The sequence below is a fragment of the Bufo gargarizans genome, chromosome 4, assembly GCF_014858855.1.
Source record: "Bufo gargarizans isolate SCDJY-AF-19 chromosome 4, ASM1485885v1, whole genome shotgun sequence".
NCBI classification, from domain to species: domain Eukaryota; kingdom Metazoa; phylum Chordata; class Amphibia; order Anura; family Bufonidae; genus Bufo; species Bufo gargarizans.
In genome coordinates this window covers 267440754-267455747 of record NC_058083.1, presented here as the reverse complement: position 1 = coordinate 267455747, position 14994 = coordinate 267440754, and the positions used below count along the sequence as shown (strand labels likewise).

At 41.5% G+C, this 14994-nt stretch overlaps 1 protein-coding gene across 1 annotated transcript in view; it reads left to right on the top strand.

Annotated features, from left to right (window-relative positions):
- Window positions 1-14994, top strand: part of ME1 (malic enzyme 1) — a 356258-nt gene that overhangs the window by 155166 nt on the left and 186098 nt on the right. The window contains exons 4-5 of the mRNA XM_044289917.1: window positions 4232-4307; window positions 5484-5645. Of these exons, the coding sequence (XP_044145852.1) occupies window positions 4232-4307; window positions 5484-5645 (238 nt within the window). The remainder of the gene's footprint in view (window positions 1-4231; window positions 4308-5483; window positions 5646-14994) is intronic.

The window sequence follows — 14994 nt, the reverse complement described above, 5'->3', positions numbered from 1 at the left end:
TAATGTGTGTATCTCACAATGACAAATGCAGCAAGGGCTGCAATATTAAGTACTTTGCCCAAAAGGAGTGTTTTCTTAAACCCAGAATATTATTGCTGTATTTCAAGATTGTATCTCACACTGAGAGATGCAGACAAGGCCGCAAATTTCGTTTTTTTGCCCAAAATTGGTGTTTTTTTTTATACCAGAATAGCACAGCAGTATCTAAAGCGTGTATCTCACAATGACAGATGCAACAAGGGCTGTTAAATGTAGTATTTTGCCCCCAAAATAGTGTTTTTTAAAACCCAGAAAATTATACCTATATTTCTAGCTTAGATTGTTTTTAACAATCACAGATGCAGCAAAAGCTGCAATATTAAGTACTTTGCCCAAAATGGGTGTTTTTTTTATAACAGAATATGACAGCAGTATATAAGGCTTGAATTTCACACTGACAGATGCAGACAAGGCCGCAAAATAAGTATTTTGCCCAAAATGGGTGTTTTTTTAAATATCAGAATAGCACAGCAGTATCTAAAGCGTGTATCTCACACCGACAGATGTAGACAATGCCGCAAATTAAGTATTCTGCTCAAAATGGGTGGTTTTTAATAGCAGAATATGACAGCAGTATATAACGCTTGAATTTCACATGTACAGAAGCAGCAAGGGCTGTAAAATTGAGTATTTTGCCCCAAAAGGGTGTTTTTTTTAAAGCCATACAATTATTGCTGTATTTCTAGCCTAAATTGCACACACAAGATGGAGGGTATTGACAAAAATTGGTGTTTTTTTAAAACCCAGAAAATTATTGAATTATTTCAAGCTTGTTTTTAACAATCACAGATGCAGCAAAGTCTGCAATATTAAGTACTTTGCCCAAAAAGGGTGTTTTTTTAATAACAGAATATGACAGCAGTATATAACGCTTGAATTTCACACTGACAGATGCAGCAAGGGCTTTAAAATTGAGTATTTTGCCCAAAAAGAGTGTTTTTTAAAACCCAGAAAATTATTGCTGTATTTGTAGCTTAAATTGCACACTGACTAATGCTGCAAAGGCCACAGATGTAGGGTCTTGCCAAAAACTGGTGATTTTTTTTTTAAACCCAGAATCTTGCCAAAAACTGGTGATTTTTATAATTGCAGTAGTTCAAGCTTCTATTTGACTGTCACAAATGCACATATGCTGTGCTGTTGCACAGAACTTGCATAAATTGTTCGCCGCCGCTGCCAACCGAACTAACAGACGGATAAAAGTTATTTTTCTGGGTCACTGGGCTCAGGGCAGGGTAAAAAGATTGTGCACTGCACCCACAAAACAAAATCTAGGTAGATTGCTGAGTTAACAAGCACTTCTGATTAAAGATTCTGTCCTATTCTCTCCCTCACAGCAGCAGCATCCTCTCCCTACACTAAGAACAGCAGAGTGACTCCAGCTTATATAGAGGCTGGGTCACATGCTGCACTGGCCAATCACAGTTATGCCATTAGTAGGCATGGCTGTGATGGCTTCTAAGGGCACAGAGTTAAACGCTTGTTGATTGGCCGCTCCTCAGTCTTTCAAAAAGCGCCATAAAATAGCCGAACACCGACCCTGAACTTTTACTGAAATGTTCGGGTTCGGGTCCAGGGTCCAAAAATCCTAAAGTTCGGTACGAACCCGAACTTTACAGTTCGGGTTTCGCTCAACCCTATTTGTGAGATCTGTTATTACTGGCAAGTGCAGTGGGTGTGTTACCACCATCCTACACACTTACAGTATTTACTCGATAAGGAAAAAGCCCAAGCTTGTGAGAATTATCTGAACTGCTGTTCACATGGAAATGTTAGTCTGTTCCCAAGCATGGCATTGACACTTACTAACATTGTATGACAAACATGCTTTTTTTCCATCGCAATGTGGTAGATGGTGTTTACTAGACTAATAAACATACACAGGCTTTTCACTTTCAGTACATTTTTATATTTCTGTCATCAAAACACTCAATTATTTAACCATGCAACTCGCTGATAAGATGTAGCAGAAGCTTTCTGATGTATTTTAGCTTGAATTCTTTTCATTGCATTGCTGCCAGTTCTTAACCCTTTAATGAACAGTCCTATTTGTCAATTAAAGGGGCTGTCTTATCTGGACATTTATCCACCACGTGGATAAAGAAATAAAAAATAAAAAAAGTTATGGCTTTTGGAAGGCAAAGAGTAAAAAAACAAAAAAATGAAAATAGGAACTGGGAAATGGCTGCATCAGGAAGGGGTTAATGGAAAATGTACATTTCCCTTACACTTCTGCTAACAGATGTTTTTGCTTTGTAAGTGAGATCTATCAGGTAATAAATATCCTGTATCTTATTCCGCATGGATTTCCTGCAGTCTATCAGCGGACACAAGCTATTTTATGATACCATGCTCTGCATGATACATGTAAAGTTTAGCATTGTTCTCCTGATGGATTCACAGGACAGTACCAGGGAATTTTTGCCGTCTTACTTTATCATGAAATTGCTTCTAATTTGAGCTTGGCGATATGGCCTAAAATCAATATTTCGATCTAATTTGAAGCATGTGCGATATAACGATATATCGCGATATATTATTTTCTGCTGTATGTATACAAATTACAAACCTTTTGAAGAAATTTTTAAGATGTGTATTGTGTAACAGATCTTTTTCCAAACCATGTAAAGAAGAAGTGTTAGTAAAACACAACATTGTTTAAAATAAAGTGCAAAATCTAAAAAAATAAACATTACATTTCTTCCTGCTGTCCTGATTACTTATTTATATTGCACAAAAATAAAGCTGCACGTATTTGAACTAAAAACCCTTCAAGTTCCAAAGATTTATTTTCCATTAAAGGGAACCTGTCATCAACTTTATGCTGCCCATATTAACGGCAGAATAAAGTAGTGACAGGTGAGTTGATTTCAGCGACAGTGAGTTGATTTCAGATGTCCCCCAGCTAGCGCCATCAGTCTCATGCCATTGCCATCATCATCCATGTCCCCCAGCCAGCGCCATCAGCCCCATGCCATTGTTGCCACTATCATCATGTCCCACAGCCAGCGCCATCAGCTCCATGCAATTGCCATATCATGCATGTCCCCCAGCCAACGCCATCAGCCCCATGCCGTTGCCACCATCATCATGTCCCACAGCCAGTGCCATCAGCCCCATGCCATTGCCATATCATCCATGTTCCCCAGCCAGCGCCATCAGCCCCATGCCATTGTTGCCACTATCATCATGTCCCACAGCCAGCGCCATCAGCTCCATGCCATTGCCATATCATCCATGTCCCCCAGCTAACGCCATCAGCTATATGCCATTTTCACGATCATCAGGTCCCATAGCCAGTGCCATCAGCCCCATGCCATTGCCATATCATCCATGTCCCCCAGCCAGCGCCATCAGCCCCATACCATTGCCACCATCATCATGTCCCCCAGCCAGTGCCATCAGCCCCATGCCATTGCCAGTTGCCACCATCATCATGTCCCCCAGCCAGAGCCATCAGCCCCATGCCACAGCCATCCACCCCTGGTAGATTCGGCCCCTGCTAATATACTGACCTTTTCTGCAGGGTGCGCAGCTGGCTGATGGAGTCTGCAGGAGATGGACTGCATCTTCTTCCCAGCATGCACTGGGAGGGAACTGACGTCACACACAGCGCCAGCCAGCGCGCTGACGATGTGTGAACACAAGGCCTTGCAGCGCGGTGCAGAGTCGGGACTCGGGAGGCCACGGAGCGGTGAGTGAGAAGCTTCTTCAATTCACTACCGCTCCGTGGTCATCTATCGCGATATAGCCCGAATTTATGCCGATCATATCGTATATCGTTTATATCGCCCACCCCTACTTCTAATTCTAGAAAACGTGTCATGATATCACAATGAGTAGTCCCAAATGACAAACTCTGCTCTGCTACATCTGCATAATAAATATCTCAACAATTACTTTATTTAAAATCCTGGAAAAACAGTATTCTGACTTTACTATTCATACAGTGCTCCAAATTTCTGTCACTTTTGTTTGGAGTATAAATCATAAAAAATTCTTCAGTATCCACATAGGACTAAACCATTCTTCAAAACACTGTTGCCTATGGTTATGTTCATGTGATACCTCAAGGACTGGAAGAAAATCTATTTTCAGATAGGTGATCTCACCGGTTAATGCATTCATCAGACTTTTGCTTGTCAAATATAGACTTTACATGCGTAATATTTCTCTGTCTTTTTCTCTGCAGAGGACTCTTCATTACCATTCATGACCGTGGCCATATATCCACTGTAATGAAATCATGGCCTGAGAATGACATTAAGGTAACGTATGCTTACTTGTATTTAACTGCGAGTGGTCAGAGATTTTTACCACATTGAATAGTTCATGTAAGGACATTCCAGTAATAGTAAGCCAATAATTGACATTATCTCAGAAGAAATCTGCTTTGCTTCATCTCTATAATAATACACGGTGGTGTTCAGTTACCAAGCACAAATTGAAGGGCAGCAGAAGTTCTGAATTTTAATTTGTAGAAATGTGCACAGTGTTCTATCGGGGCTTGAGTTTTGACGTCATTAGACACAGTGGATCCCACCTTCTAAATGTCTCCCTTTATTGAGTACTTGACACGTGGAATATTTTCTGATCTGACTGAAGGGATGTCTCTAGTATAAGCAGTTAGTTTATGATCTGTAGGGTCCAACTGCTGGAACTTTTGGATTTTGTAGAAATTATCCAGAGGGTCCAGTCTGGGGCCTTCAATTTAATTAAATATTCAGTGTAATGTTATATTGTACATATTGTAACTGTGCCCAATGAAATTTGTGGAATAGGGCCTTACATAATGCCTAATCAATCTATCAGGAACTAATAATATCATTTCCAGTTCCTACATTGTACTTCATACTGTATTCTACTTAGGCTACTTTCACACTGGCGTTTCGGCTTTCCGTTTGTGAGATCCGTTCAGGGCTCTCACAAGCGGTCCAAAACGGATCAGTTTTGCCCTAATGCATTCTGGATGGAAAAGGATTCGCTCAGAATGCATCAGTTTGCCTCCGATCAGTCTCCATTCCGCTCTGGAGGCGGACACCTGCCTGCAGCGTTTTGCTGTCCGCTTGACGAAACTGAGCCAAACGCATCAGTTCTGACACACATTGTAAGTCAATGGAGACAGATCCGTTTTCTCTGACACAATCTGGCACAATAGAAAAACGGATCCATCTCTCATTGACTTTCAATGGAGTTCATGACGGATCCGTCTTGGCTATGTTACAGATAATACAAAAGTGTCCATTCATGATGGATGCATGCACTTTTTTTAATTGTAACAGATCCGTATTTTGCAGATCCATGACGGATCTGCCCAAAACACAAATATGAAAGTAGCCTTAGCCACATTGACTTATGGTACTATTACATAGTTTAGTAAGTGGATACATCGAGATAACTGTATAGGTATATGTAAGGGTAATACTGATTATCTATATTTACAGGCTGTTGTGGTAACAGATGGAGAGAGAATCCTTGGTCTTGGAGACCTTGGAAGTTATGGCATGGGCATTCCTGTTGGTAAATTGGCACTTTACACAGCATGTGGAGGAGTAAAGCCTCAACAGTGTCTCCCTGTGATGCTGGATGTAGGAACCGACAATAAGGTAGGCATCGTATCTTTAACCAAAACAATGCTTTAAAGGGATTTTCTGAGAGTTTTCAACTGATAACCTATCCTCACCGATCAGATACTAATAACCTATCCAGAGGATAGGTCATCAGTAAATAAATCTTGGAACAACCTTTAATGGTAATAGAATGGAGTATATTTTAGCTATAATGTTTTAGTATTCTTTGCCAAATACCATAACTTAATATGTTTAACTGAACAAAATGTAAGTATCCCCACATTCCAGTTAGTACATAAGTGACACCTCTAATTTAATTTGGTTATCATTCAAGGATCCCAAATGAAAGAGCAATTGCTACCAAAGATTTAACATAACCGACAGATTATTATTAATTAATATTTTGTTCTACTATTTAAAGGGAACCTGTCACCGGGATTTTGGGTAAAGAGCTGAGGACATGGGCTGCTAGATCGCCGCTAGCACATCCGCAATACCCAGTCCCCATAGCTCTGTGTGCTTTTATTGTCTCAAAAACCCTTTTTCTATATATGTAAATTTACAGGTTATTTTACGTGTTGTTTTATTTTTTGAAGAAATGAGGAACAAACACTGAAGCTATAACATGAACTGAAAGTGACTGATCAAGTGGAAATAGTCTCAGCAGGCGACATTTTTAAGAAATATAATGCAGTATGCAAAAACTTCTTCATCCATGTATGCAAATATAGAGGTGTTGAAAGTGGAAAATATTTGGCAGCAAATGAACAGTCAGTTCTTGAAGTTGGCTAGTTGGAAGCAAGAAAAATGGGCAAGCATAAGATTCTTAGCAATTCTAGTGGCTGGATAGTTGTGTCAGAGCATCCCTAAAATAGCAGATTCTCAGTGATGTTCCTGGCATGCACTGGTTAGTGCTCACCAAAAGCATACCAAGAATGGGCAACCGGTGAACTAGCAACATGGACTCCCATGGCTTATTGATGCATGTGAGTAGAAAAGGCTTGTCTGTCTGCTCTAATACTGTACTACAGAAGAGCGAGCACAACATGCTAAAAAAAAAGGGAAGAAGGGTGTCAGAACACACAGAATTTATTTCAGATTTCTTCAATATTTAACAGTTATAAAAAGCTAAAATTATAAGGCTTAAATGACAAAGTTAAATATATGCATATCTTGATTGTATATTCAATCAATAAATTTCTGTAATAACCATGGCTTTTCTAAAAATCCCATTTGCCCAAAGCCAAGAAAGCCTTAGTCGCTTTAATATGTTTAGACAGCAAAGGACTACTTGATTTCTGACATACTTTATATAGTCTATTATTAGGTTCCCAGTTTTTATAACAGAAAATTAATATACCCATTTGCTCATTTCCTAAAGGCATCCATTTGCAGGCCAATTTATTTTTTCCTAAGACCGTTAATCCAGGTTTACTGGGAGTTTATATTAAAGGAAATATGCAATCTATGTTACATTGTCCTTCCAGAATATTAAATAGTGCCCAAGGAAGAAACAGAGACATGTCAGCGCTTCATTGGGTCTGTTGATGTAGTAATGGTAATACAAGAATGATACAATTACATTCATTGAATTTGTTACAGATCAGGTCTATAAATGTATGGGCTTGTGTATATAAATTATATATATGTTTGACCACAAGGTGTGCCCTTTCTGTGGACCTACAGTAGGCTTCAACATGGTACACCATTTCTGTGGATCTAAAGTAAGAATCAACATAGCAAAAGTCATAAAAGTTTCCCATGAAAAAAAAGAGTCACCATAGTTTTCCAAAAATGTTACATTACACAGTTCAAAATCACCATAAAATGTTCAGACAAAATAGCAGAAAAGTAAATAATCTAAAGAAGATCATAGAGTGCCCAAATAATAATTCAATCAAAAATTCAAATAACACCGTTCTACTGTTATCGACTAAATGAACTACTCATAATAGTGTTATCCAGTGCTTAATAATAACTCCAATAGTGCTTATATACTGCCAAACCAATGCTGGCAGTACAACTACACATGATACAGTTATATTAAGCCACTTTAGGTAGGTCCTCTCTGCACCATGGCCGATATAGTAATAGTTCTACTCCTGTATATAATAATTTAATAGGAGCCTGTCAGGACATTCATGCTGCCAAAACCAAGAGTCAAAAAAGAGTTATGGGGGCTTCTCTTCACCTGGCTTGACTTAATTGACTGAGTTCTCAATATTTTTGTACAGGGAGACATCTGTTAGTCAAGCCTATCAGGGTGTAGAGAAGCCAGTGGGGGTGCCTCCATGACATTCTTCTCAAGACTCATATTCAAACTACTGTATGGGGAGATTTATCATCTCCCTTCACCAGTTTTCTTGTGAAAAAAGTCACAAACCCTGTGTTAACGATTTTCTAAACCCCACTGGCAATAATTGTAGTCACAAGTGTCATTTGTACATCCCCCTCACCACTTTCCAGAGTGCATGACGAGAGTGGAGAGGGGTGTGGCCAGCAGGCCCGGAACATTTATCTTCTTTTCCGACAGTTTTCTGACATTAGTGAAGACTGAAATCTACAACAGCTACGAACTGCAGTAGATTTCAATTTAGGTGCCATAGGATGCAGTTAATTTATAACGAGGCCTGCGTCTTCTCTGACAGTGTGTAGGGTATCTAGACTGGTGTACCAGACATTGATCTTGATGAATCTCCCCCCCATGTCCTCTATGCAATGCAACAGCATTCCAAAATAAAACAGTTGTCTGTAATCAAGGATTATGTTGGTATATTATGCTGTCTATGTTTAAGGCAGCATGAAGTTTCTAAGAAAGGTTCCCTAGATGGTGTCACGAACCAGAGGGTGTGAACCCACTGTGCCACATGTCCTACCTCCTCTGAGGGCGTTGTCTAAGTGAACCCCTTGATCTTTACAGAACCCCTGATGGTGAGGATAGACTTCACCGAGGGGAACACCAGGTCGCTATGTCTTGAGGAGGATAGGCACACGAGGCAGCTGGTCCAGGCGGACCAGGAAGTACCTGAGAAAGGTACCAGAGGTACAGGTGTTGTCAGCAGGCTGAATCGTAACCAGAAGCAACAGTGCAGGACCGAAGGATGAGGCAGAGGCGAAGTCAGGCAGGCAATAGGTCAGGGCAGGCGGCACAGGTACAGGTCAGGCAATCCAGTTCGGCAACAGGAGAGTCAAGGCAAGCAGGCAGGGATCAAACAGGTAGCAGAGTCCAGGAATGCAAGTACGAGTCAGGAACACAAGCGGATATCAGGAACCTTAGCAGGACACAAGGACCTTGCAACTGAGGCATCTAGGAAGGGGGTTGAGCCACTTATATATGTGCAGGAGGGCTAGGATTGGTTGGTGAGGTCACATGATTAAACCCATAAAACACAGGAAGTGACCTGCATCGGCCCTTAAGGAAATGCTGCAAGAAACAAGCAGCAAGCCTGCTATGGCCAGGCCTGAAAGGAAACACTGGCAGTGGATCACCACCGAACATGACACCCAGGACCCCGGCAGTAAGCAGGGGAACAGCAGTGCAAAGCAGCCGCTGCTACAGATGGTCATCTAATAGTTAGATTTAATATATGTAATCATCATCAGGCTCGGACTGGCCCACAGGGGTACAGGGGAATCCCCCGGTGGGCCCCTGAGGAAGGTGGGCCCCTAGCCCCCCACCCCCTGCACACTTGGCACATAACATTAGACTTGCTGCACTACATACACATATTCAGGGTACAGCTCCTCCACCAGCCGATGTTCACATAAAAATCTTGTTAGATTATTTATTATATTCAAATGTATCCGTACGGTGGGCCCCCAAAATACATTTTACTGTGGGCCCCAGGTATCCCAGTCCGACACTGATCATCATCAAGTGTAGTCTGAATCCATGCTGAATAACGTGGCCTGAAAGAAGTCCAAGAAGTAGGTAGAAGATCATATGTTACCTTTATCATTGTTTGCTCTTTCCACTTTAGATTTGCAAAGAGATATCTCCCAAGAAACCATCTCACTACTGCCACCCATTGGAAGTGGCTACCTATGAGTCAAGATCCAACTTTCCAACAAGCCTTGGGATTTGAAAAAAGGGAATATAGCCAAGCCAGATAAAGCTAAAGCATCATATTTAGCTAGCCAGAATCCTACTCCATACTGATGAAGGGCAAGCACCACGAAACAGCTGTCTACAGATGGATATCTGGCTTGGCTATAGTCTCTTTTCAAACCCAAAGACTTGTTGGAAAGTCGGATCTTGACTCATAGGTAGTCACTTCCAATAGGTGGCACTGGCGAGATGGTTCTCCTTCTTGGGAGATACCTCTTTGCATGTTCGTTTCCCATGTAGCATTGCCAATAATTCTCCATATGATGGAGTACTTCCAGTAAGAAAGGATGGTTTAAAAACAAAACAAAAATGCTCTATTAAACAATTAAGTATAAAATGAGGCTAGTCTCTCTCTTATATTGACAGACAGGCAGAAGGGGCATATGCTTAAATAGGATGTGTAACAGTGTCTTAGTATCACATTTACTGTTACCACCATAAGGCGAAGCACTACAGGTCAGAGTGAAATATGCCTATGGATGTTGGCAATATAATTTTTAACCTGACCTTGGTTGGTAAAATCAGGTCAGGCGCACTCTGCCCATGTGCCCCACAAAGAAATGGGAGGATATACACAGTAGACTGGGACACTAAAATAAACCCAGTTCTCACTGTGCATCCAAATAGGCACCATATTATGACCAAGGACTGGTAATTGGCCTGGGCTGGCAAGGTCCTGATATAATAATCCGGGTCAGATAGTAGTCACCGTTGTGCACTATATGATGCCTCAGCTGATTGACATCAGTATATACACCTGGACTGACCCATAACACACCGCTGCATAAATACGCTGTATGTGCAGCATCCATCACCAGCTCATATAGTTAGGTAGAATACAGTATCTTATCTTTACACCTCTGCCAATTGTCCTGATGAAGGGTCCGCTACATGGGTACTAGAAATGTGTCGAGCAGGCTGAGAAATTTACACTACCAGTCCTTGGTCATAATATGGTGCCTATTTGGATGCACAGTGGGAACTAAGTTTATTTCAGTGTCCCAGTCTACTGCATTTATCCTCTCTTTTCTTTATGGGGCACGCGATCAGAGTGTGCCTGACCTGATTTTTCCAATTAGGGTCAGGTTAAAAATCATATTGCCAACATCCATAGACATATTTCACTTCGACCCGTAGCCCTTATGGTGATAACAGTAAATGTGACACTAAGACACTGTTACACATCCTATTTTAGGTATATTCCCCATCTGCCTCATTTTATACTTAATTGTATAATAAGGCATTTTTGTTTTGTTTTGACACTGTCCATTCAGGCAGTGAGCTATCTTATACGAACAGCAAAATATTTTTATTTTCCGTGCTAAGTACTTCCAGTAAGTCTCCATACATAACTGGTCTCTTTAAGGAGATTCAGTACTCTGTCTAAGGGTACTTTCACGTTAGTGGCAGGGGAGTCCGGCAGGCTGTTCCAGCGGGTGAACAGCCTGTCGGATCCATCCTGCTGCTAATTCACATGTGCCCCCGAACTGCCGCTCCGTTCCCATTGACTATACTGTGGGTGGGGGCGGAGTTCAGGTGGCAACACACGGCGAGAGGCAGCCGGACTAAAACTACGACATGCACTACTTTTAGTCTGGCTGCCTTTCGCCATGCGCTGCCGTGCTGCCTGGCCAATGGGGACGGAGTGTGACAGGCGCAGCTTCTTTGTTTATGTATCCTAGGACAACTTGTGAGTCTGTCCACAAATATTCTCCATCTTTTTTCAATTCCAATTTTTCTCTCAGAAACTTGATTACTGATGCTGAAACAACAGCTGCTGTCAGTTCAAGTCTTGGTATTGTCTGAATACTGGTAGGTGCAACTCTGGCCTTTCCCATAACCAGGGCACAGTGTATCTTTTCTTCTCCTATTACTCTGATGTAGGAGCTCTGACCATAACAATAACTACTGGCATCTGAAAAGTGATGAAGTTCTATTTTCTTGTACTTTCCAAAGTCATGAGATACAAAACATCTGGGTATCCGAACTTCTCTACAGTTTTGCAAGTCTCTTATCCAACTCTCCCACCTTGGCCTCAAATTTTCAGGTATCGGCTCATCCCATGCCAACTTCTGTCTGCATAATTCTTGCAGTATTTATTTTGCTCTGAGGATTACTGGGGCCAAGAATCCCAATGGATTAAATATAGAAGCCACTGCGGAAAGAATGGTTTGTCTAGTTGCAACTTTTTCTTCAATAGATACTTTAAAGAAGAACTTGTCGTTCTCTACATTCCATCCCAATCCAAGTACGTTCTGAAATCGAAGATGATCATAATTGAGATCTTCTTTCTTTATAGTTTTTGCACGTTCAGAGTCACTGATTGATTCTAGTACCTCTCTGCTGTTTGAGATGAATTTGTGAAGGCACAGGTTTCCTCTTGCGTATAACTCTTGGCTTTCTTTCACTAGCTCGATTGCAGATTCTGGGGCCTTTAGACTTATGAGACCATCATCTACATAAAAAAAATGTCTTGCGAAAATGTGCTGCTAATGGGCAATCCTTTTCATTCTGATTGGCCAGGTACTTCATACCATAATTGGCGCAACCTGGAGACGATGCTGCTCCAAAAAAGTGTACTTTCATTCTGTATTCTGCTGGCTCTATATCTGTATCTCCATCCTCCCACCATAGAAACCTCAGGAAGTCTCTATCTTCATTTTTCACATGAAACCGGTGGAACAGGTGGAACATCTTTTCAACGTCACACATGACCGCTACAGGATACTTTCTCAATCTACAGAGTACTCCAGGTTTGTAAGATCTGGTCCTTTTAGATGATCATTCAGTGCAACACCATTGTACTTTGCTGAGCAATCAAATACTACTCTAATCTTATCTGGTTTCTTTGAGTGGTAGACACCTTGATATGGTATGTACCACACTTCTCCGTCATTAGGCTGATTATTAACTTTTTCTGCATGTCCTTCTTCAAGGATGCCTTTCATTAATTTCCAATAATCATTCTTTAGTTTGGGATCTCTTCCCAACCTTTTCTCCAAACATTTCAATCTTGCTAGGGCAAGATTTATTTTATTTGGCAGTCGTTCTCTAAAAGGTAAGGGCATTTTAAGAGGACCTTGTTGATTCTGCTGAATATTTTCTTCTAGAGTGTGTACGAACTTTATGTCTTCTTGGGATATACTCTTTTCTTTAGAACTTATATCTGCAAAGTCGGATTCAAGGATCTTGATTACTTTTGCTGGACTTACAGTTGGTAACTCTTGGACAGATATTCGGTGACACAATCCTGTCACCTGTCTTGAGTTTGCGATCTGCTGTTTTCCTCTAACAACACCCCATCCTAGATCAGTTTGAACAGCATAGGGTTCACCCTTTCCTCCTGTGATTGCCTTTCGTGGTACAAAGGCTTCGGGACAATCGTAGCCTATCAACAGTCCAACTCAAAACTCCTTCAGTGGGGACATTTCATGAGATATGACAGATAGGTGCTCCCATTCATTGGCTGTTTCACAGGTAGGTATGCTATCTCGATCTTGAGGTATATCGTCTTTTGTATAAGCTGGAGGTACAGTCCCTGACAAAAGTCTTGTCGCTTCTCTATTTTGTAGAAACTCCTGCTATTAACCTGACTTTTAATTAATCAATTGGTGTTAGAAATAGCTCACATGGAAAGCTAAAGCCCTCCCAAATTATGTTTAATGCACTGAAATAAATTAGTTTCACTGAAAAAAGATTTATCATTTAATCAAGACAGAAAGGTCAAATTTTTGTCGCCTATACAGAAATTGAACAACTTTACTGCAAATCCAAAAATATGTCAGCAAATTAAGTAGTGGTGCTGTAAGATCCAAATTTAATATCTTGTATGACTTCCATGAGCTTGAAGGACAGCATCCATGCGGTTTGGCAAGAATTCATACAATTTATTGATGAAGTCATCAGAAATAGCAAAGAAAACAGGCATGCAAGCCTCCCAGAGTTCATCAATATTCTTTGGTTTCGTCTTCCATGCTTCCTCTTTCATCCTACACCACATATGCTCAATGATGTTCATGTCTGGTGACTGGGCTGGCCAATCCTGGAGCATCTTGATCTTCTTCGCTTTAAGGAACTTTGATAGGGAGATGGAAGTATGCGATGGAGCACCATCCTGCTACAGAATTTGGCCTTTTTTATGGTTGGGAATATAAGAGGTAGCTAAGATTTCTTGGTATTTTAGACTATTGATGTTGCCTTCCACCCTGCAAATCCCTTGCACACACCCTGTCACGGATGTTGTAGGGGAGAACACCAAAAGACAACAAGAAGGAAGGGAAAAGACACTAGGCCTCACCGCTAGAGAAGGAAAAGGGTCACCACCTATAAAATCCTGCTCCTGGCCCTAACTCCTATCCGTATGGACACCTCTCGATGGTAGAGATGCCCATACACAGTAACCTAGAAAACCCTGGTGGCCCTCAGATGCCTTAATAGTAATGACAGGGCAGAGACAACCAGCTCCTTCCCTGGTGAAGGCCGAGGCCTAGTAAACAACAAAGGTGGGGGGAATATAAAACACAACAAGCGGAACACTTAACTTCTGAGGCTGATGGACGATGGACGAACAGGACCTCACCACGAACCACACTCCAGCTCTTCCAAAAACCAAATTAAGCTATTCAGAGCAAGGAGTGATGGGTAAAGTCAGACTAAATAGGGGGAGGTGAAGGTCACATGATCCACACATGAACAGGGAGTGTGGACATACCAGCAACACACAGACAGAGTGAAACCAAAAGAAGCTGTCAGATAACTAATGTGCAGATTATCTTTCAGACCTTCTCAAACCTGTCACCGGCGTGACACCCCCATACTGGATGTAACCCCAGACCATGATTTTGCCTCCACCAAACTTTACTATTTTCTGGGTAAATCTCGGCTCGATTCGGGTTCCAGTAGGTCTCCTGCAATATTTGCAGTGACTGTGGTGTAATTCAACAGAAGATTCATCTGAAAAATCCACCTTCTGACACTTTTCCAGTGTCCATCCATTTAGCAGGCTGTGGCCCTTGGCAAATGCCACACGGTTTTTCAATTGTCTTTTGTTTAGTGCTGGCTTATGGGCACTGATTCGACCATGGAGGACATTTCGAGACATAATCCGACAAACTGTTCTGGTTGACACAGGGACTTCAGGTGACCAGGTCTCGTGGAGCTCTGCTGCAGTGGAAAATGGGCTGGCCTTGCATTTTCGAGCCAACAACCGGACAAGTTGTTGTGCGGGGTCGGCCTGACCTGGCCTTGTCCAAAACGTCTCCAGTCTCTTCAAATCTT